General features: G+C 41.0%; 1 protein-coding gene across 3 annotated transcripts in view; it reads right to left on the reverse strand.

Moving 5' to 3' along the window:
- The window catches only part of CHD1L (chromodomain helicase DNA binding protein 1 like), a 71699-nt gene that overhangs the window by 41882 nt on the left and 6320 nt on the right, over positions 1-23497 (reverse strand). For 2 of the 3 annotated variants that reach the window (XM_040230876.1, XM_040230879.1), the window contains exons 2-5: positions 6845-6957; positions 4144-4250; positions 3458-3572; positions 2847-2878 (exon numbers count right to left, since the gene is read on the reverse strand). In XM_040230876.1, coding sequence (XP_040086810.1) covers positions 2847-2878; positions 3458-3572; positions 4144-4250; positions 6845-6957 — 367 coding nt within the window. Of the gene's footprint in view, positions 1-2846; positions 2879-3457; positions 3573-4143; positions 4251-6844; positions 6958-7074; positions 7167-23497 lie in introns of those variants that run through there. The other variant, XM_040230877.1, reaches the window with a different exon arrangement.

The following is a 23497-nucleotide window of genomic DNA, read 5'->3' on the forward strand; positions in this document are numbered from 1 at the left end:
CATGCATCAGCACACCACAACGAAAGATCCAGCAGGCTGCAACCAAGACCCTGACACAGCCAAAAATACATATATACTTTCATATTAAAAACAACTAAACGTACATACAAGTAAAGCAGAACACTGGAAAGATATATGGAAATTAAAATCCCTCAAATATTAAGAGGACGATCTTGAGCAGAGGTTGGCCTTAAACGAGGAGGAAGCCTTCTTCCTCTGAGGCCACAGAGAAAATCCAGAAAATGGGTACAGAAGCAGACAGCTAGGCCCATTCACCTACTGAGTGGTGCAGGTAGAGGGAAGAACTGGGTCCAAGAGAGGGTGCAGAAATCAGGATCACTCCTGCCGGGTAGCAGGAGTTGCACTGAAGGATCATGACAAGTAAGAGTCCAGCTGATCCTGGACACTGGTCACGGCATGACAAGGGTGTGAGCTCTTTTCAAGGGGCTACAGGACAGTGCCTGGCTCCTGTTTAAATTACCATTCAACACAGACTAGGTATTAATCTGTTAAGATCGTTACGGTATTATTATGGTATTAAGAGCTATATATTCAGATTTCTTTTTAAATTTCTATTCTTTTAATTTATTTTGCCACACAGTGTGGCATATGGGATCTTAGTTCCCCAACCAGGGATCAAACCCATGCCCCTGCAGTGGAGGCATGGGTTTTTCTTAGCCATTGGACCACCAAGGAAGTCTCAATATTCAGGTCTTTACATACAAAAGCAACCAATAAAAAGTGTGTTTAATGAATCAGACTACAAGGAGGTGGATTTGGGCTCAGTAACAGAAGGTTGTCAAATTACTCTCTAAAGGACATGCCAAGGGATGCTCCCTGGAGAGGAAGAGGTGGAGGGAATTCCAGGACTGAATGGAGAGTAGGAAAAGTAATTTATAATCCTCTTGATCCAAAGATTTTATAAGTTTATTGTCAAAAAATTTTCCTATTTTTCATATTGTTACATGCACAGTCTCAACCCTCCCTAATAAGCCTCTTTAGGGCTGAGATTGCATTACACTTTCAGGCTGTTCTCAGTATGCAGTACAGTCATACACAGTACAACCTTGCCAAACACATCAAAAGAACACAACTGTGTTCTTAGGAGTCATACTGAGTAAACATTATAAATGTCCCTTTACTACTTGGTTTCTTAAATTCACTTGGAATGGATTTAAGATAATAATCTAATATAGAAAGATTACATTTCTACTGAAAATGTGAAACTCCAGTGCACTTACTTTGGAAAGTTCTCTTTTAAAAAGCTCTACAACAAAGTGGGTTTGGATGTCTGCTTTGCCATTTACTAGCAATGTGCCCTGGGATCGGTCACACCTAAGCTCTTACCATTCTCATCTATAAAATGGATGACGATACCTACTTGTTAGGGTTTTCATGTTGATTCAATAGGATAATTTATGAAAAGTACCCAATAACATCTATATCCTAATCTTCTTGCCTTTTGAGACTCTTCATATATTGCCTAATATTATGGATATCTGTATACTTCTTATTAACTCTATTGGAGTTTATGTTCGCTTAAGGGTCACCATATGGTTTACTTTCCTGGTATTGCTGGTAACTCTCAGAACAATGTCTTTCCAGAGGAGAGATCTTTAATACATAGTAAGTTGGATATTGACAATAAAAAAGAAGTGAGAGGGAAAGCATATCCTTTTCTTAAGAAAAGTAAAGTAAATATGCGTACTGAAATGAAACACGAATGAAACAAAACCCTACATGGAAGTCATGAAATCTATGACTGAGTCTTTAGTGTTTCAAAATAAGATGAAAATAAAAATCCAACTCAGAAGAGCCTGGGTATGAAATAACATTTATAATATTGATAAAGCACTCTGTAAAAGTTCTGAATATTAAAGAAACAAACCCCACCTAACCAGATGTACACATGCTATGAGAATGAAACTGTCAATGTATCTTCTTATTTACCCAAAACTGAGCTCTTATTTATAAGGTAACTGTTGGCTTAACCACATACTGCAACACAGCATCCCTACCACTGTATAAAGTACCAGGTAGTATCAGGAGTTACACCTAAGTTTCCTATACTTTATGAGCTGATTTGAGACCTGTAAGCCAATAACTGGAAAGAAATTTACTTAAAAATCCCTTTCTAAAAAGCTAATTTTAGGGCTTCCCTGGTGGCTCAGTGGTAAAGAATCCACCTGCCAATGAAGGAGACACAGGTCTGATCCCTGGCCAGGAAGGTCCCACATGCTGCAGAGCAACCAAGCCCGTGCGCCACAGCTCTCGAGCCTGTGCTCCGCAACAAGAGAGGCCACCACGTGAAAAGTGTGTGCACCACAACTGGAGAGTAGCTTCTACTTGTCGCAACTAGAGAAAAGAAAAAGCCTGTGCAGCAACGAAGACCTAGCACAGCCAAAATAAATAAATAAAATTATTAAAAAAATAAAAAGTTAACTTTATAGCACTGATGGCTATTTTAGGATATTTCCAGAAAAAAGCTCAAATAATTCCCCTATGTTGTAGTAGAATTACCCACACAGCAGTCCTGACAGGCATCTATACAAGCTGTGATGTAAAGAATCTGGTATCTACTAACCGCCCACCACATACAGCTTATCTCACTTAATCCTCACAGCAGCTGTCTTCATTTTACAGATAAAGAAGCTGAGGTTCACAGAGGTTAAGTTAGGGAATCTATGCATACACAGCTAAGGAGTACAGGCTTGGACTGCAAGATTCCTGCCATACCACACACCCGGTAAGACTCAAGGATGACAAACCAGGGGAAAAATGTGAAGGAAAGACATAACCCTCATGACACATTCAGGACAATTTCTGAAGTAGTGCAACATACTCACGACTTTAGAAAAGATGCATCTTTCAAGCAAATCTGAAAAATTAAGGAAGACACATTGTAAAGGCTGATATTGATATACTTCTGACATTAATAAGCTAGTCTTTTATTAACTCTCCTAAACTATCGGATTTAGCTGTCTCATTCATTGACTATGTAAAAGAGTTCCGAGCATAACCTCTGGGTGGCAGCATCTTACAGACAAAGGGAGGCATGAACGCGTGAAAGGGTTTACTTACAGGAGTCTGGACATTATTAGCTTGAAGAACGAGAGCAGAAACGAGAACTAAGTATCTTCATCTTCCTTTCCCATCCTCTAGTAAAAGATGATGCCTCAGCCTATCCTACCTTCTACTCATCGGCCAAGAGACAGCTCAAGTGCTGCTTCCCTGGGAAGCCCTCCCCCTTGATCCACCAAGAAAGAGGGAGAAATATCCAACTAACAATACTTTTTTACTCCCTTTGCTCACAGGACCTCTGTGAGAATCAAACGAAACCAGACTTTCCTCCTAGAATAACATGAGCCCTCAAAAACACTAAATATAATCCCAGAGGATTCTACAACTTCTAAGGTCCCAGGTTAAGAATTCTGGCTGTAGAAAAACAAACAGATACCTCATAGGTAGTTAGCAGCACATGAAAACATGACTCCTGCTTCAGGTCTTGCTGTAGGCAGGCTCTCTTGTCCTTGTCACCTGCATATGTTACACAGGAAAGACCTGGAGCAAATCTGAATCCAAGAAAAGAGGTAGATGAACACAAACACAGAGCCATGGACAAGGGGTGCATGTCTGGAAAATGACATTTCATGGAAGGATTGCAGATGTACAGACCCCAGGATGCTCTGCAGCCAGAACGAGTCCTGAGACCCTGAAACCTCAACTAGAGTAATGGATAAACCTAAGGGTGACCAAGTCCCCATGTGAAGACGGAGAAGGGTCAGATGAACATCTAAAAGGACCTTGTGTTAATTCTTAAAAGAAAAATATTTTTCCACATTCCTATGAAATGTCACTGTATTACTATGAAAAGGATGTATCACTATGAAAAGGATGGTTTCTTCCTTGGTTCAGCAAAATTTACTAAAAATGAGTACTGACCTTCAAATTGCCAAAAGGCAATAAAAACATCCATTGGACCCTCCCTCATCTGATCCTCATTCTTTATCTACACTGCCTCAGGTCAGAGTTTTCTGGAAAAAATAAACTCACTGCTTAGGACAATATGTTGTTTTATCATATTTCACGTAGTACCCAGAAAAAAAAAGTAAAAAAAAAATTTCAACTACATCTACTCTGTACCTGTCCATCTCTTCTTTCCAGTTGCTCAAAACAGACAAGGGACAAAGAATCAGAAATGGTCCTTCATCATTTAATCTTCCTGCCAAATAAATGAAGAGTGCAATAGTCTGGAACACAGAAAAAGAAGGCAGTTTTGATCACCTTTCCGCATGAGAAATAATTATAAAGTTTCCACAGCCTTGCAGAGAACACCTATAACTGCATCAAAAAGAATAAAGTATAAACACAATCTATTAAACAAGACTGGCTTTACAAACAAATAATGTACAATCTTCCACACATTAGGAGAGTCATCCATTCCTAGAGTGAAATCAGGTAAGCTTTGATACAACTGCCAAAGACATTTATGGTACTCAATTACATCAACAGTCAACAAGCAATAGTGCTCAAAATTTATGTAACTGAACCTTTCATACAAAGGAAAGCATCAGGAACAGACAACAGAAAACAATGAAAACAATGCAAACGAGGCACAAAGTCAGAAGTGCTCTAAAAACACACGCTAGGAGAATCAAGATACGACTGTGAAGATGACCGACCACACCCTGGCCTCTGCTGTTGGCCAGGTCTCCTAAAGGAGGACGTTTTCCTTCCTTCCTAACTTCCCCCCACATGGGTTTATGCGTGCATGCTTGCACGCTAAGCTGCTTCGGTCTATCCAGCTCAGCAACCCCGTGGACTGCAGTCCGCCAGGCTCCTCTGTCCACAGGATTCTCCTGGCAGGAATACTGGAGTGAGCTTCTGTGCCCTCCTCCAGGGGATCTTCCCAACCCAGGGATCAAACCCGCATCTCTTTATGTCTACCTGCACTGGTAGGCAGGTTCTTTACCACTAGCATGAGGAGGGCATGGCAACCCACTCCAGTTTTCTTGCCTGGAGAATTCCATGGACAGAGGAGGCCTGGTGGGCTATGGTCCATGGGCTCGCAAAGAGTCAAACACAACTGAGTGACTAAGCACTGCATTACTACTAGCACTACCTGGGAAGCCCATGCACTAATGGAGTGCCCTCTATTCACCAGGCTCTATTCTGAACCCTGCTGCAGAACAGCTAACAAAGTAAACAAAACTCCCAGCTCTCCTGGGGCACACCTTCCAGTGAGGAAACTAACAATAAATAATGCCTCATAAACTCACGTCAGGGTCTAAACTGGAAATCTCTGTAAAGTCTGATAGCCTATTTTAGGACGTGGCTGTACACATTTTTGACTAGAGACGTTTCTTTAAAAGCTTGCCATGATAAATGGATACTGCACAGGAGGCTACGTGGAGGGCTCTGTACCTGAATTATAAGAGTCCACTGGCCTGCCTCCTAGAAACACTGGGATACTTCTCTTTGTTCCATATCTCTCAGTTCAGGAATATACTAGAACCAGGATTACTACCTGAGACATCTGAGGGTGAGAAATAGCTACCTTGGGGAACCATGCTCAGAAGTCATACTCTATCCTGAATAACCCCAAGATTGATGAGGTACACCTAGATTAAGGCATCGCCAACACGGTCAGGGGCTTCCTTGATAGCTCAGTTGGTAAAGAATCCACCAGCAATGAAGGAGACCCTGGTTCGATTCCTTGGGCAGGAAGATCTGCTGAAGAAGAGACAGGCTACCCACTCCAGTATTTCTGGGCTTCCCTTGTGGCTCAGCTGGAAAAGAATCCACGTGCAATGCAGGAGACCTGGGTTTGATCCCTGAGTTGGGACGATCCCCTGGAGAAGGGAAAGGCTACGCACTCCAGTATTCTGACCTGGAGAATTCCATGGACTGTATGGTCTATGGGGTCACAAAGAGTCGGACATGACTGAGCAACATTCACTTTCACTTTCAACATGTCAGACTAGACTCTGAGCAGAATTGTTCCAGGTTGATGTTTACTATGTGAGGTCAGACTTTTGGGGAGAGGTTAGTCCTTCTAAAAGGACTAATGGGAACTTCACTCACTCTGTGAGTTCAATGATGAAACCTTTGGAATCAAGAAACTTATACTTCCATGGTTTCTGCTCAATTGCCTCTGCTGTATACCCTGACTGCACTGACTTTCTTTGGTACACTACAGAGGAATAAACCTTGTGTGATGAACCCAAGGGGTATCTATGTCTGGACTTTCCATCAGTCCAAGACTACCACTGACCTCTGTCAACATGAGCTGTACTGGTGATTATCCTACTGGCAGGATCAATCTCAAGACAAAACCTGGTAATGCATGCCCAAGGAAGTCACGTCTGATTCTACCCAAGGAGGTAGGTCTGATTCCTACCACTGGAAGGCCAGGTCATTTTAGAAAACAGAGTACCTCCTCTGTAATTCTCTAGCATGCCAGAGAAATGGGAAGTAGCCCCACCACTGAGGGAGACTAATATTAAAAGTGATCCATTTAACTAGTAAAGTATTAAAGAGGGAAGAGCCAATTTGATCCCTGGGACAGGCATACTTGCTTTATATAGAAAATCCTGCCCATTAATTGTAATTCTATATGTCAAGGGTTAGATTAAAACAAAGGAAGCGACAGTTCAAAACTACCCCCATAATGAGAAAAGCCAAGTCCAAGGTCATGATCTCGTTAACAAAGGCTCAGGAATAAAAATACCTGTATACGTCCTAGTGTAAAAATACATCCCAATAGGTGGCAGCTAAAAACAGGAATGAGCTGTAAGGAGGTACTTCAGTAGAGGTAAACAGTACTCGCTCCACAGTAACATACCTGGCAGGTCTTACCCAAGCCCATCTCATCCCCCAGGATACAGCCATTCTGACAGTGGAAGCACTGGGCTAGCCAGTTGACTCCCTGCAGCTGGTAAGGGCGTAGACGGATCCCTAGAAATGAAAAAAAAAAAAACAAAAAAACAGCAAGCTGGAAGAGCAGACATTTCAGCACACACACAGGCTATGTTCAAGACCTTCAACCAAAGAACCCAGCCTAATTACCCATACCCCAAGCCTTAGTGGCCATATCTTTTGCTGAGAAGTTACAGATATGCAAATATTTGCTGACTTCCACACTATTTTTTGAACAAACTTTGCCACCACTATAGTCAAAGCCCTAAAACAGCCTGTCAGTGTTATAGGATCCACTTGACAGATGAGAAAATCAATCTGGGATCTGGCCTCCAGACTGCCTGAGTCTCATGCCAGTGTCCATTCTAGGAAATGAGGTTTTACTGATGCAAGGTAACAGCAAACAACAACACATGGTGATACACGTGTCTGCTTGCTTAACTGCAACCATTTAAATCTGCCATCAGATGCTAAAGGAAAAAAAAAAAAATCAAGACAGGACTAGATTAAATCAAGTTTGAATCCAGAAGCAGTGCTGTTAAGAATGGAAACAGTGTTGCACAGGAGGTGTTTACCAATGTACAAGGACAGCAGAAAATAGATGTCTGAAATCCACAGAGCTCCTGCTGCCTCTCTTTCTCTGAGGTGGGGGTGGGAGGAAACCCAGTTTCAGAGACTAGCCATATCTTCCCAAGGGGGAAAACCCCAAACATACTTTATGGAAAAACTATTAACAAAAGTAAAACTCTGGTTTGAACTTATCACCTTTAAAAAGAAACTGGGCAACATACAATTATAAAACATTTAAAAGATTAACAAGTTATTTTTTATGTAGGTATATAATTATAATTTTTCTCTAAAGATATTTACTTTATATATGTAATTTTTATTTAGAAAAGAAACAATAATTTAGTACATTAAAAAAAAAAAAACCTCCATAAAAATAAAAGGCAGACCTCCCTGGTGGTCCAGTGGTTAAGAATCCACCTGCCAATACCAGGGACATGGGTTCAATCCCTGGTCTGGGGAGATTCCACATGGTGCAGAGCAACTAAACTCCTGGGCCACAACTACTGAGCCTGCACTCTAGACAGCACTCTGGTGCTGCCAACTACTGAAGCCCACACACACCCAGAGCCCGTGATCTGCAAAAGAGAAGGCACTGCAATAAGAAGCTGTGCACCACGACCAGCGACTGCACTGCAACTAGAGAAAACCTGCACGCAGCAACAAAGACCCAGCGCAAACAAAAATAAAACTTTTTAAAAAGGCAAATGACAAGTGAAAAAAAGATACTGATGGCAAGCAAGGCAGATAAAGGATTACTATTTTTGAAATTAAGCACTTACTAAATACCAGAGAGAACAGTAAACAATGTACATTAATTTACCCAATTTAAAGCTAGTAACAATCCCATGCTAGGTATCATCCCCATATTTTATGTGGGAAAATCCAGAAAATTTAAAGATTAAAATATGAACCTTGGAGACTTCTGCTTTTGGGGAGATAGAGATGTTCTTTTCATCATTCTTCTTGATAATGCAACTAAAAATTCTGAATATTACAAAGAAAATGAACATAATAAGATGACTCTGAAAAGGTGGGGCCAAAGAAGGCAGACTGGTTAGTAACCTTGGGAGCCAGCAAACAACAGTTGTGAGTTCCCTGGGTTTCTTTTTGCCTCATATAGCCCAGACTTAGAGGTGAAGAAACTAACCACCCAGAAATGCCAATGTACACGTAAAGAAAAGTTTAACAAATGCCTGTTTCCATAGCCAAAGGAAAAAGACAGCCTAGAGAGACAGAACTTATAACTTTTGGACAATAACCACTCTAGTTAAGCCAAACACTAAAGGGAAAAATCTGCGGCCCCACCCCCAACAGCAAAGGCCAAATGGGAGCCTAGACCTCCACCCTCAAGAGGTTCAGTGAAGTTCCCATCACCCCTAGCAGGAAGGTACCAGAGACGGCTAAGCAGGCAGTCAGGATCTCCATCCCATTCACCAATAATGAGAACATCACACTTCACTTTTCCCTCCCCTGCAGTGTCAGTAGAGACCACACAGGAAGCCTGAACTTACATTCGTACTAGATCGTATGAGCCCCCTCCCCAACCGGCCCTACAGTGTTAAAGGAGGCCAGTGGAGACTCGGACACAACTGAGCAACTTCACTTTCACTTTTCACTCTCATGCACTGGAGAAGGAAATGGCAACCCACTCCAGTGTTCTTGCCTGGAGAATCCCAGGGACGGGGGAGCCTGGTGGGCTGCAGTCTCTGGGGTCGCAGAGTCGAACACGACTGAAGCAACTTAGCAGCAGCAGAAGTGGAGACTCAGGATTTTTATCACTGCCTAGGGTTAATGAGACCACCCCTAGCACAGTGCCCATGGGGACCAGATTAGGAGCTAGTACTCTTATTCTCACCCAGAAGTAAGGACAAACCCCCTCCCTATTCCCAGGTATTAAGAAAAGCTCAGAGGGGAAGTCTGATTTCTATTTCCACCTGGTAGTAACAAGGCAGCAACCACCTTTCCCTGTTAGAGCAGCACAGACAACTGAACAAAAGGTTTAAATGAGACCTTGAGTCTCAATATGTAAAGTAAGAACTTCCCTGGTGGTCCAAGGGATAAGACTTCACGCTCCCAATGCAGGGAGCCTAGGTTCAATCCCTGATGAGGAAACTAAGATTGCACATACAGAAACTCACTCTGCACACCGCAACTAGGGAAGCCCATGTGCCACAATGAAGACCCTGTGCAGCTAAAATAAAAAGAAAAAGTCCAGTTTTAATAAACATTCATTATACCAAGAACCAGGAAGATCTCAAACTGAATGAAAAAAGAATCCAGAGGTGCCAACATCGAGAGGACACAGGTGTTACACTTATTTTAAACCAGCAATGATAAAAGTGCCTCAAACAAGCAACTATGAACAGGCTTATTAAAATAATCGAAAAAAAAAAATAGCATCAGTAAAGAAACAGAAAGTACAAAGAAAAATAATATACTAACAAATACAATAACCGAAGTAAAAGACTCAGAAGATGGACTTGATAGCACAATAGAAAAGAGAAAAGAATCAGTGAACTGGAAGGCAGAACCACAGAAATTACTCAATCTGAACAGAGAGAAAACAGACTGAAAACAGAGCTTCAAGGAACTGCAAGTCTCTAAGAAAAGATCTACATTCATTCATTGGCATCCCAGAAAGAGATGAGAAACAGGACAGGGCTAAAAAAGTACTCAAAGAAAGAATGGCTGAAGAATTTCCACAATTTGGCAAAAGATCTACAGATTCAAAAAGCTGAATGAACTTCAAAGAGAATAAAAAAAATAAACCCAAAGAAATATATACCAAGACACATCATAATTAGGTTTCTAAAAACTTAAAAGAAAAGTATCTTAAAAGCAGTCAGAGGAAAATGATATAAATTACCAGAAGGAAAAAACCAAGAGGCCAACTGTCAGCTTTCTGCATATTCCAAAAAAAAAAAGAAAAATGCAATCCAAACACACCTTTATGATCCAACATATTCTGAGTTTCTAAAGTTCACCAAATGAATGGGATGTATCTCTGACTCCATTAAGAAGACTCCATATTTGGGGGAAAGGAATAGAGTCAAGTTCTCTCCTAATAAATTTCTGGGAAAATGAAAATTTTAACGTAAAATGAAAAACCATAATTATACTAGAATAAAAACATTTAGGCCATTAAGTACAAATTCAGATAGCAGTCCTTTCTACTGCTAAGCTGCTAAGGCGCTTCAGTTGTGTCCGACTCTGTGTGACCCCACAGACGGCAGCCCACCAGGCTCCCCCATCCCTGGGATTCTCCAGGCAAGAACACTGGAGTGGGTTGCCATTTCCTTCTCCAATGCATGAAAGTGAAAAGTGAAAGGGAAGTCGCTCAGTCATGTCTGACTCTTAGCGACCCCATGGACTGCAGCCTACCAGGCTCCTCCATCCATGGGATTTTCCAGGCAAGAGTACTGGAGTGGGGTGCCATTGCCTTCTCCGAGTCCTTTCTAAGCAGAATGCTAATGGCAAAACTTAAGATCTGACTACAAAGAATTATTAAACATCATCGATATACATACACACATGCAACAAAATCAAAAGACAAATAACACATTAGAAAACATATTCCCATTATACATGACACATATTTAAATTTTCAATGCAAGCAAAAGCCTACAAAGCAAACACAAACCTCAATAAAAAATGGTCAACAGCCCTTTGAGCATGCATATGGAGGCCTGTACAGGCACGTATGCTCCAGGCCAGCTTCAGGAACAGATGCTGGTGAGAGGAACACACGCAAAGGTGGGGCTGACACAGACAGTCCAGAGACCTAACCAGAGAGGTGTTGAGGTCTCCTGGGGGGCAGGGGTAGGCTACAGCTCACCATGGCTAGAGAAAGCACCAGGGCATTCTTTTTCTTTTTTATCTTTTATTTTTATATATTTTTTTTGCTGTTGTGGTTCTGTCTTGTTCCACTTTTATTTTTATTGTTCTCTTGTTCTATGTGTTTTAAATTTTATCTTATTTTTTGTCCTTTGGTATTGTTCTGCTCTTTTTCTGTTTATTGCTTTTTTTTTTTTTTGGCTGTGCCACATGACTTGCAGGGTCTTGGTTCCCAGGCCAGGGCTTGGATCTGAGACCCTGTGGTGGGGGCACTAACGCCAAGCCACTGGACTAATAGAGAACTTCAGATCTAGGGAATATTAATCAGTGTGAACTCTCCCAGAGGTCCTCATCCTAGCACCAAGGCCCATCTCCACCCAACCGCCTGCAAACTCCAGAGCTGGACCCATTTCTTGGCACGGATAGAGAAAATACAAGAAATGTTTAACAAGGACCTAAAGAATTAAAGAACAAATAGACAGTGATGAACAACACAATAAATGAAGACTCTCCTCAGAGGCAGAGAGGCAGGTGAGCAGTAGCCAGAGGCAGAAAGCAAGGAGCTGCTGCAATCTCAGCCCCAAACACCGCATCTCCCCCAAGCTGTGAGCAAGCCACCAGTCGCCACCCACGTGTTCCCAGGATCCTGGACACCACAGAGCTATAGAGGGTATCACAGCCTGAGACCAACTCCCCTGAGGAGATGCATGGCCCATCTGGGACGGTGCCCTCACGGTGCACCTTGCACTCGGGAGCCCTAGCACTTGGACCTGGCAGGCGCACACTGCCTTCAACTGTGGCAATCCCTGGCTGATCCATCCATTTCAAGGGCTCCCCACACACGCCAGCGGCACTTGTTTGCAGTGTCTCTGCCTTTCCACATCTTCCCTCATGGCTCAATCAGTAAAAAAGCTGCCTGCAATGCAGGAGACCTGGGTTCAATCCCTTGGTTGGGTGGGAAGATCCCCTGGAGAAGAGAATGGCAACCCACTTCAGTATTCTTGCCAGGAGAATCCCATGGACAGCGGAGCCTGAAGTACAGTCCATGGGGTCGCAAAGAGTTGGACACAACTTAGTGACTGACACTTTCACTTTCCGTCTCCACAGCTCAAGTGAGCCTGAATAAGTGGCCAGTTTCACCCCTTCATGTCAGGGTGGAGATCAGACACTGAAGAGAAACTTGCAAACAGAGGAGGCCAACCTAAGCAAAGAAGGGGGAACTGCCCCAGAAGTATCAGGTGCAAGATTAAAACCCTGCTGTCAAACTGAGACTGTGCATTTGAGGGGCAACTGTACCCGCTGGGAACAACTACAGCTGGAACAAGGAAATATCTGACACGGAACTGACTCCACACTGCCCACAACAGCTCCAGAGACATTCCTAGATATACTGGAGGACTTTCTGAGTAGGCAACTCGACTAGCAGGAACACAGAGGAATCACACGAACGTTCATCTAACTACCACCATATATATCCCTCTGCTTCTTATTGAAATATTTAAACGAAACTTTTTTCTTCATTATTTTTTTCAATTTTTAAAACTTTTATTATCTTTTAACGTCTCATATTTCAATTTCTATTTTTTTCCTCTCTTATTTTTCTTTTTTTTCCCTCATACTGTCCTAATACAGTTCTGTATTACTCCTTTAGCTTTTTTTATAGCCTACTTTCACCTTTCTAAAAAAAAAAAAAAATCTTAATTTTGAAATAAATTCTGTATTTTTACACTGTGCTTTTGAGAGTCTAATTTTTATTCCAGGTTCTTAATTTTTGCTTTTCTATCTTTTGTTATTAATTTTGTATCTTTAAGAGCCTAATTTTTTAGTACCCATTTTCACTTAGGGATTTGATTATTGGCTTGACTGCTATTCCCTTTTGACTCCTTTTTTCTCCTCCTGGTCACCTATTTCTCCTTCCTCCCTATTCTCTTCCCTATATAAACTGTGACTCCCTTTGGGTCTTCCTGGCTGTGGAGAGTTGTTTCATCATTAACCTACGGGTTTTGTCTTTTGTGCTATGTGGATGGAGAAGAAGTCTTGATGCTACCGTAAGATGTCAGGACTGAGACCCAGAGGCAGGAGGCTCAACTCCAGAACTTCTGACCAACATAAAACTCCTGACAACAGAGAACATTAAGACATGAGAGTCCACCCCAAACCCTCCATACCTACACTGAGTCTAAGCTCCACCCAAGAGCTAGCAAGCTCCAGTGCAAGACATCCCAAGCTAATCCTCCAGCAAAACAGAACACAATCTTGAACATTAACAGACAGGCTCCCCAACGCCGCAGCAAATCCACAGATACCCCCAAACTCTCTACTGGACACTGCACTGCCCCCAGAGAGATGAGATCCAGCTCCATTGACCAGAACACACACACAAGTTCACCCCATCAGGAAATCTTCACAAGCCACTGGTCCAACCCTACCCACAGGGAGCAGAATCCACAACTAAGAGGAACTACAACCCTCCAGCCAGAAGAAAGGAGACCACAATCACAGCAAACAAAATGAAAAGCCAGAGAAATACCCAGCAGGTGAAGGAACATGTAAAAACCCACCAAACCAAACCAAAGAGATAGAGTCTATCTGAAAAAGAGTTCAGAATAATGACAGTAAAGAGGATCCAAATCTTGAAAACAAAATGGAGATACAGATAGGCACACTAGACACATGGATTGAGAAGACGGAAGAAATGCTTAGCAACGATCTAGGAGAAATAAAGAATAGTCAGCAATGAGCAATGCAATGACTGAGATTAAAAACACTCTGGAGTGAACCAACAGTAGAGTACCTGAGGCAGAAGAAAGGGTAAGTGAGCTGAAGACAGAATGGTGGAAATAAATGAAGCAGAGTGGAAAAAAGATAAAAGAACAGAAAGAAATGAGGACAGTTACAGAGACCTCTGGGACAATGTTAAGCACCCCAATATTTGAATCATAAGCATCCCAGGAGAAGAAGACAAAAAGAAAGGGCATGAGAAAATATTTGAGGAGGTAATAATTGAAAACTTCCCTAAAATGGGGATGGAAATAGCCACCGAAGTCCAAGAAGCCCAGAGAATCCCATACAGTATAAACCCAATGAGAACACGGCAAGATACATATTAATCAAACTAACAAAAATTAAATACAAAGAAAAAATAATAAAATCAGCAAGGAAAAAGCAGCAAACAACTTGCAAGGAGACTCCCCATAAGGATAACAGTCAATCTTTCAACAAAAACTCTGCAGGCCAGAAGGGAATGGCAGGATATACTTAAAGTGATAAAAAGGAAAACCTATAACCAGGATTACTCTACCTAGCAAGGATCTCATTCAGATTCGAAGGAGAAATCAAAAGCTTTCAGACAAGCAGAAGCTAAGAGAATTCAGCACCACCAAACCACCTCTTCAACAAATGCTAAAGGATCTTATTTATACAGGAAACATCGAAAAAGGTTTACAGAAACAAACCCCAAACAAAATGGTAACAGGTTAATACTTATCAATATCACCTTAAACATAAATGGGTTAAATGCTCCAACCAAAACACAGAGACTAGCCAAATGGATACAAAAGCAAGACCCCTTTATATGCTGCCTACAAAAGATCCACCTCAAACCTAGGGACACATACAGACTCAAAGTCAGGGGCTAGGAAAAATATTTCATGCAAATGGAGACCAAAAGAAAGCAGAAGTAGCAATACTCATATCAGATAAAATAGACTTTAAAATAAAGACAGTTATAAGAGACAAAGGACACTTTGACAAAGAAGTACATAATGATCAAGGGATCAATCCAAGAAAAGAACATAAAAATTGTAAACATATATATGCACCCAACATAGGAACACCTCAATACATAAGGCAAATGCTAACAACTATTAAAGGGGAAATCAACAATAACACAATAATAGTGGGGGACTTTTAATACCCCATTCACACCGATGGACAGATCATCCAGGCAGAAAATTAACATGGAAACACAAGCTTTAAATGATACACTGCACGAGTTGGTCCTAATTGATATCTCAAAAACCAAAAACAATGGATTTCATCTTTTTCTCAAGTGCATGTGGAACATTCTCAGGATAGATTACATCCTGGGCCACAATTTAAGCCTTGGTAAATTTTTTAAAAAATGAGATCATTTCAAGCATCTTTTCTGATCACAGTTAAGATATCAACTACAGGAAAAAAACAAAAGAATAAAAGACACAAACATATGGAGGCTAAACAAAATGCTTCTGAACAATGAACAGATCATTGAAGAAATCTAAATGAAAATAAAAATATGCATAGAAACAAATGATAATGAAAATACAATAATGCAAAATCTATGGGATTTAGTAAAAACAGTGCTAAGAGGGACTTCATAGTAATACAAGCCTACCTCAAGAAACAAGAGAAACATCAAACAAACAACCTAACCTTAAACCTAAAACAACTAGAAAAAGAAGAAGAACAACAAAAAACCCAAAGTTAGTAGAAGGAAATAAATCATAAAAATCAGAATGGAAATAATAAAAAGGAAATGAAGGAGACTATAGCAAAGATAAATAAAACTAAAAGCTGGTTCTTTGAGAAGATATAATACACAAATTGTTAGCCACACTTGTCAAGGAAAAAAAGACTCAAATCAATGAAATTAGAAATGAAAATGGAGAAATTAAGACAGACAACATAGATATACAAAAGATCATAAGAGACTACTATCAGCAACTGTATGCCAATAAAATGGACAACTTGGAAGAAATGTACAAATTCTTAGAAAAGTATAACCTTCCAAAACAAAACCAGGAAGAAACAGAAAGTGTGAACAGACCAATCACAAGCATGAAAATCGAAACTGTAATAAAAAAATCTTCCAACAAACAAAAGCCCAGGACCAGATGGCTTCACAGGTGAATTCTACCACAAAATTTAGAGAAGAGCTAATACCTATTCTACTCAAACTCTTCCAGAAAACTGCAGAGGAAGGAAAACTACCAAACTCATTCTATGAGGCCAACATCACCCTGATACCAAAACCAGACAAAGATGCCACGAAAAAAAAAACTAAAGGCCAATATCACTGATGAACATATATGTAAAAATCCTTAAAAAAAAGTTCTAGCAAACAGAATCCAACAACATATTAAAAAGATCATACAGTATGATCAAGTGGGCTTATTCTCGTGCAAGGATTCTTCAATATTGGCAAATTAATCAATGTGATACACCATCTCAACAAACTTAAAAATAAAAACCATATGATTATTTCAGTAGAGGCAGAGAAAGCCTTCGACAAAATTCAACACCCATTTATGATAAAAATTCTCCAGAAAGTAGGCATGGAAGGAACATACCTCAACATAATAAAAGTCATATATGATCAACACACAGCAAACATTATCCTCAATGGCAAAATATTGAAAGCATTTCCTCTAAAAGCAGGAATAAGACAAGGATGCCCACTATCACTACTACTCTTCAACATAGTTTTGGAGTCCCAGCCACAGCTACCAGAGAAGAAAAATAAAAGGAATCCACATTGGAAAAGAACTGACTCTCATTGTGGATGACAGGATCCTCTACATAGTAAACCCTAAAGATTCCACTGGAAAATTACTAAACCTTATAAAGGAATATAGTAAAGTCACAGGATATAAAGTTAATACACAGAAATCCATTGCATTCCCATACTCTAAAATTGAAAAATCATAGAGAAATTAAGAAAACAAATTTACCACTGCACTGAAATGAATAAAATACTTTAGAATAAATTTACCTAAAGAGACAAATGCAAAGAAATAGAGGAAAACAACAGAATGGGGAAGACTAAGGATCTCTTCAAGAAAATTAGAGATAACAAGGGAACATTTCATACAAAGATGGGCTGGATAAAGGACAGAAATGGTATGGACCTAACAGAAGCAGAAGATATTAAGAAGAGGTGGCAAGAATACACAGAAGAACTGTACAAAAAAGATCTTCATGACCCAGATTAGCACGATGGTGTGACCACTCATCTAGAGCCAGACATCCTGGAATGTGAACTCAAGTAGGCCTTAGAAAGCATCACTACAAACACAGCTAGTGGAGGTGATGACATTCCAGTTGAGCTATTTCAAATCCTGAAAGACGATGCTGTGAAAGTGCTGCACCCAACATGCCAGCACACTGGGAAAACTCAGCAGTGGCCACAGGACTGGGAAAGGTCAGTTTTCATTCCAATCCCAAAGAAAGGCAATGCCAAAAAATGCTCAAACTACCACAAAATTGCACTCATCTCACATGCTAGTAAAGTAATGCTCAAAATTCTCCAAGCCAGGCTTCAGCAATACGTGAACCATGAACTTCCAGATGTTCAAGCTGGTTTTAGAAAAGGCAGAGGAACCAGAGATCAAATTGCCAACATGCGCTGGATCATGGAAAAAGCAAGAGAGTTCCAGAAAAACATCTATTTCTGCTTTATTGACTATGCCAAAGCCTTTGACTGTGTGGATCACAATCAACTGTGGAAAATTCTTCAAGAGATGGGAATACCAGACCACCGGACCTGCCTCTTGAGAAACCTGTATGCAAGTCAGGAAGCAAGTTAGAACTGGACATGGAACAACAGACTGGTTTCAAATAGGAAAAGGAGTATGTCAAGGCTGTATATTGTCACCCTGCTTATTTAACTTCTATGCAGAGTACATCATGAGAAACACTGGCCTGGAAGAAACACAAGCTGGAATCAAGACTGCCAGGAGAAATATCAATAACCTCAGATATGCAGATAACACCACCCTATGGCAGAAAGTGAAGAGGAACTAAAAAGCCTCTTGATGAAAGTGAAATTGGAGAGTGAAAAAGTTGGCTTAAAGCTCAACACATTCAGAAAACGAAGATCATGGCATTCGGTCCCATCACTTCATGGGAAATAGATGGGGAAACAGTGGAAACAGTGTCAGACTTTATTTTTCTGGGCAACAAAATTACTGCAGATGTTGACTGCAGCCTTGAAATTAAAAGACACTTACTCCTTGGAAGAAAAGTTATGGCCAACCTAGATAGCATATTGAAAAGCAGAGACATTGCTTTGCCAACAAAGGTCCATCTAGTCAAGGCTATGGTTTTTCCTGTGGTCATGTATGGATGTGAGAGTTGGACTGTGAAGAAAGCTGAGTGCCAAAGAATTGATGCTTTTGAACTGTGGTGTTGGAGAAGACTCTTGAGAGTCCCTTGGACTGCAAGGAGACCCAACCAGTCCATTCTGAAGGAGATCAGCCCTGGGATTTCTTTGGAAGGAATGATGCTAAAGCTGAAACTCCAGTACTTTGGCCACCTCATGGGATGAGTTGACTCAGTGGAAAAGACTCTGATGCTAGGAGGGATTAGGGGCAGGAGAAAAGGGGATGACAGAGGATGAGATGGCTGGATGGCATCACTGACTCGATGGAAGTGAGTCTGAGTGAAATCCGGGAGTTGGTGATGGACAGGGAGGCCTGGCATGCTGCGATTCATGGGGTCGCAAAATGTCGGACATGACTGAGCAACTGAACTGAACTGAAAGAGACAAAAGACTGTATACAGAAAACTAAAACAGTGAAGAAAGAAATCAAAGATGATACAAACACAGAAATATACCATGTTCTTGGATTAGAAGAATCAATATAACGAAAATGCATTTACTACTCAAAGCAATCTATAGATTCAGTGCAATCCCTATCAAAACTACCAATGGTATTTTTCACAGAACTAGAACAAATAACTTCACAATTTGTATTGAAACACAAAAGACCCTGAACAGCTAAAGCAATCTTGAGAAAGAATGGAACTGGAGGAATCAACCTTCCCAATTTAAGACTATACTACAAAGCTATAGCTATCAAAACAGTATGGTACTAGCACAAAGACAGAAATATAGATCAATGGAACAAACTAGAAAGTCCAGAGCTAAATCCACTCACCTATCCAGAGCTTACCTTTGACAAAGGAGGCAAAAATATATAATGGAGAAAAGATAACCTCTTCAACAAATGGTCCTGGGAAAACTGGTCAACTACATGTAAAAGAATAAAACTAGAACACTTTTTAACACTATACACAAAAATAAAATGCAAAATGGATTAAAGACCTACATGGAAGACCAGAAACTATAAAACTCTTGGAGGAAAACACAGGCAGAACACTCTCCATCATAAATCACAGCAAGATCCTCTATGATACACCTCCTAGAGTAATGGATATAAAAACAAAAATAAATAAATTGGACCTAATTAAATTTAAAAGCTTTTGCACAATGAAGGAAATCATAAGCAAGGAGAAAAGACACCCCTCAGAATGGGAGAAAATAATAGCAAACTAACCAAGTGACAATCTGCAAACTACACAAGCAGCTCACGCAGCTCAATATCTGAAAAACGAACAACCCAGTCAAAGGTGGACAAAAGACATAAACAGACATCTCTCCAAAGAAGTCATATAGATGGATAATAAACACATGAAAAGATGCTCAATGTCACTCATTATTCAGTTCAGTTCAGTTGCTCAGTCCGACTCAATCACCATCTTCAGTGATTTTCAGTTCAGTTCAGTCGCTCAGTCGTGTCGGACTCTTTGCAACACCATGAATTGCAGCACGCCAGGCCTTCCTGTCCATCACCAACTCCTGGAGTTCACTCAGACTCACGTCCATCGAGTCCGTGATGCCATCCAGCCATCTCATACTCTGTCCTCCCCTTCTCCTCCTGCCCCTAATCCCTCCCAGCATCAGAGTCTTTTCCAATGAGTCAACTCCTCCCATGAGGTGGCCAAAGTACTGGAGTTTCAGCTTTAGCATCAGTCCTTCCAAAGAGATCCCATGGCTGATCTCCTTCAGAATGGACTGGTTGGATCTCCTTGCAGTCCAAGGGACTCTCAAGAGTCTTCTCCAACACCACAGTTCAAAAGCATCAATTCTTCGGCGCTCAGCCTTCTTCACAGCCCAACTCTCACATCCATACATGACCACTGGAAAAACCATAGCCTTGAGTAGACAGACCTTAGTTGGCAAAGTAATGTCTCTGCTTTTGAATATGCTATCTAGGTTGGTCATAACTTTTCTTCCAAGGAGTCTTTTAATTTCATGGCTGCAGTCACCATCTGCAGTGATTTTGGAGCCCCCCCAAATAAAGTCTGACACTGTTTCCACTGTTTCCCCATCTATTTCCCATGAAGTGATGGGACCGAATGCCATGATCTTCGTTTTCTGAATGTTGAGCTTTAAGCCAACTTTTTCACTCTCCTCTTTCACTTTCATCAAGAGGCTTTTTAGCTCCTCTTCACTTTCTGCCATAAGGGTGGTGTCATCTGCATATCTGAGGTTATTGATATTTCTCCTGGCAATCTTGATTCCAGCTTGTGTTTCTTCCAGGCCAGTGTTGCTCATGATGTACTCTGCATAGAAGTTAAATAAGCAGGGTGACAATATACAGCCTTGACATACTCCTTTTCCTATTTGAAACCAGTCTGTTGTTCCATGTCCAGTTCTAACTGTTGCTTCCTGACCTGCATATACGTTTCTCAAGGGCAGGTCAGGTGGTCTGGTATTCCCATCTCTTGAAGAATTTTCCACAGTTGATTGTGATCCACACAGTCAAAGGCTTTGGCATAGTCAATAAAGCAGAAATAGATGTTTTTCTGGAACTCTCTTGCTTTTTCCATGATCCAGCGCATGTTGGTAATTTGATCTCTGGTTCCTCTGCCTTTTCTAAAACCAGCTTGAACATCTGGAAGTTTCATGGTTCACGTATTGCTGAAGCCTGGCTTGGAGAATTTTGAGCATTACTTTACTAGCGTGTGAGATGAGTGCAATTGTGCAGCAGTTTGAGCATTTTTTGGCATTGCCTTTCTTTGGGATTGGAATGAAAACTGACCTTTCCCAGTCCTGTGGGCACTGCTGAGTTTTCCCAATGTGCTGGCATATTGGGTGCAGCACTTTCACAGCATCATCTTTCAGGATTTGAAATAGCTCAACTGGAATGCCATCACCTCCACTAGCTTTGTTTGTAGTGATGCTTTCTAAGACCCACTTGACTTCACATTCCAGGATGTCTGGCTCTAGATGAGTGATTACACCATCGTGATTATCTGGGTCATGAAGATCTTTTTTGTACAGTTCTTCTGTGTATTCTTGCCACCTCTTCTTAATATCTTCTGCTTCTGTTAGGTCCAGACCATTTCTGTCCTTTATCAAGCTCATCTTTGCATGAAATGTTCCCTTGGTATCTCTAATTTTCTTGAAGAGATCTCTAGTCTTTCCCATTCTGTTCTTTTCCTGTATTTCTTTGCATTGATCACTGAAGAAGGCTTTCTTATCTCTTCTTGCTATTCTTTGGAACTCTGTGTTCAGATGCTTATATCTTTCCTTTTCTCCTTTGCTTTTTGCCTCTCTTCTTTTCACAGCTATTTGTAAGGCCTCTCCAGACAGGCATTTTGCTTTTTTGCATTTCTTTTCCAAGGGTATGGTCTTGATCCCTGTCTCCTGTAGAATGTCACAAACCTCATTCCATTGTTCATCAGGCACTCTATCTATCAGATCTAGTCCCTTAAATCTATTTCTCACTTCCACTGTATAATCATAAGGGATTTGATTTAGGTCATATCTGAATGGTCTAGTGGTTTTCCCTATTTTCTTCAATTTAAGTCTGAATTTGGTGATAAGGAGTTCATAATCTGAGCCACAGTCAGCTCCTGGTCTTGTTTTTGTTGACTGTATCAAGCTTCTCCATCTTTGGCAAATCAAAGCCACAATGAGGTGTCGTCTCAAGCTGGTCAGAATGGCCATCATCAAAAAGTCTACAAACACTAAATGCTGGAGAAGGTGTGGTGAAAAGGGAACCCTCTTACACTGTTGGTAGGAATGCAAACTAGTACAGCCACTATACAAAACAGTGTGGAGATTCCTTAAAAAGCTCAGAATACAACAGCCATGCTGCTGCTGCTGCTAAGTCACTTCAGTCGTGTCCGCTGTGCAACAGCACAGACAGCAGCCCACCAGGCTCCCCCGTCCCTGGGATTCTCAACACTGCAGTGGGTTGCCATTTCCTTCTCCAATGCATGAAAGTGAAAAGGGAAAGTGAAGTTGCTTAGTCGTGTCTGACCCTCAGCGACCTCATGGACTGCAGTCTTCCAGGCAAGAGTACTGGAGTCAGGTGCCATCATACAACTCAGCAATTCCATTGCCAGGCGTATACTCTGAGGAAACCAGAATTGAAAGAGACACATGTACCCCAATGTTCACTGCAGCACTATTTACAATAGCTAGGACATGGTCTGCAGTCCATGGGGTTGCAAAGAGTCGGACACGACTAAGCAACTTCACTTTCCCTTTTCACTTTCATGCATTGGAGAAAGAAATGGCAACCCACTCCAGTGTTCTTGCCTGGAGAATCCCAGGGACGGGGGAACCTGGTGGGCTGCCGTCTGTATATATATATATACACATATATACACACACGGAATTTTAAAAGATGGCACCAACGATAGATCCTACATACAGGGCAGCAAAGGAGACACAGACGTAAAGAACAGACTTTTGGACTCAGTGGGAAAAGGGAGAGTGAAGGATGATTTGAGAGAATGGCAGTGAAATACATACATCACCATATGTAAAATAGATGACCAGTGCGAGTCTGATGCATGAAGCCGGGCACCCAAAGCCAGTGCTCTGGAACAGCCTCGAGGGGTGGAGTGGGATTCAGGGTTGGGGGGACATGTGTGTAGTGTACCTATGGCCAACTCATGTTGATGTATGGCAGAAACCATCACAATATTGTAATTATCGTCCAATTAAAATAAATAAAAATGAAATAAAAAATACACTAGAAGGAATCAATAGCAGGATAACTGAGACAGAAGAATGAATAAGTGAGCTAAAAGGTAGAATAGTGGAAATAACTGCAAAGGAGCAGAATAAAGAAAAAGAATGGAAAGAAATGAGGAGAGTCTCAGAGACATTAAACTCACCAACGTTTGAATGACAGTGATCCCAGAAGAAAAAAGAGAAAGAGTCTGAGAAAATATTTGAAGAGATTATAGCCGAAAAATCCTCTAACATGGGAAAAGAAATAGCCATCCAAGTTTAAGAAGCAGAGTCCCGTACAGGATAAACCCAAGGAGAAACATGGCAAGACACACATTAATCAAACAAACAAATACTAAATTCAAAGAAAAAATATTAATG

The sequence above is a fragment of the Oryx dammah genome, unplaced genomic scaffold (genome assembly GCF_014754425.2).
Source record: "Oryx dammah isolate SB20612 unplaced genomic scaffold, SCBI_Odam_1.1 HiC_scaffold_28, whole genome shotgun sequence".
NCBI classification, from domain to species: domain Eukaryota; kingdom Metazoa; phylum Chordata; class Mammalia; order Artiodactyla; family Bovidae; genus Oryx; species Oryx dammah.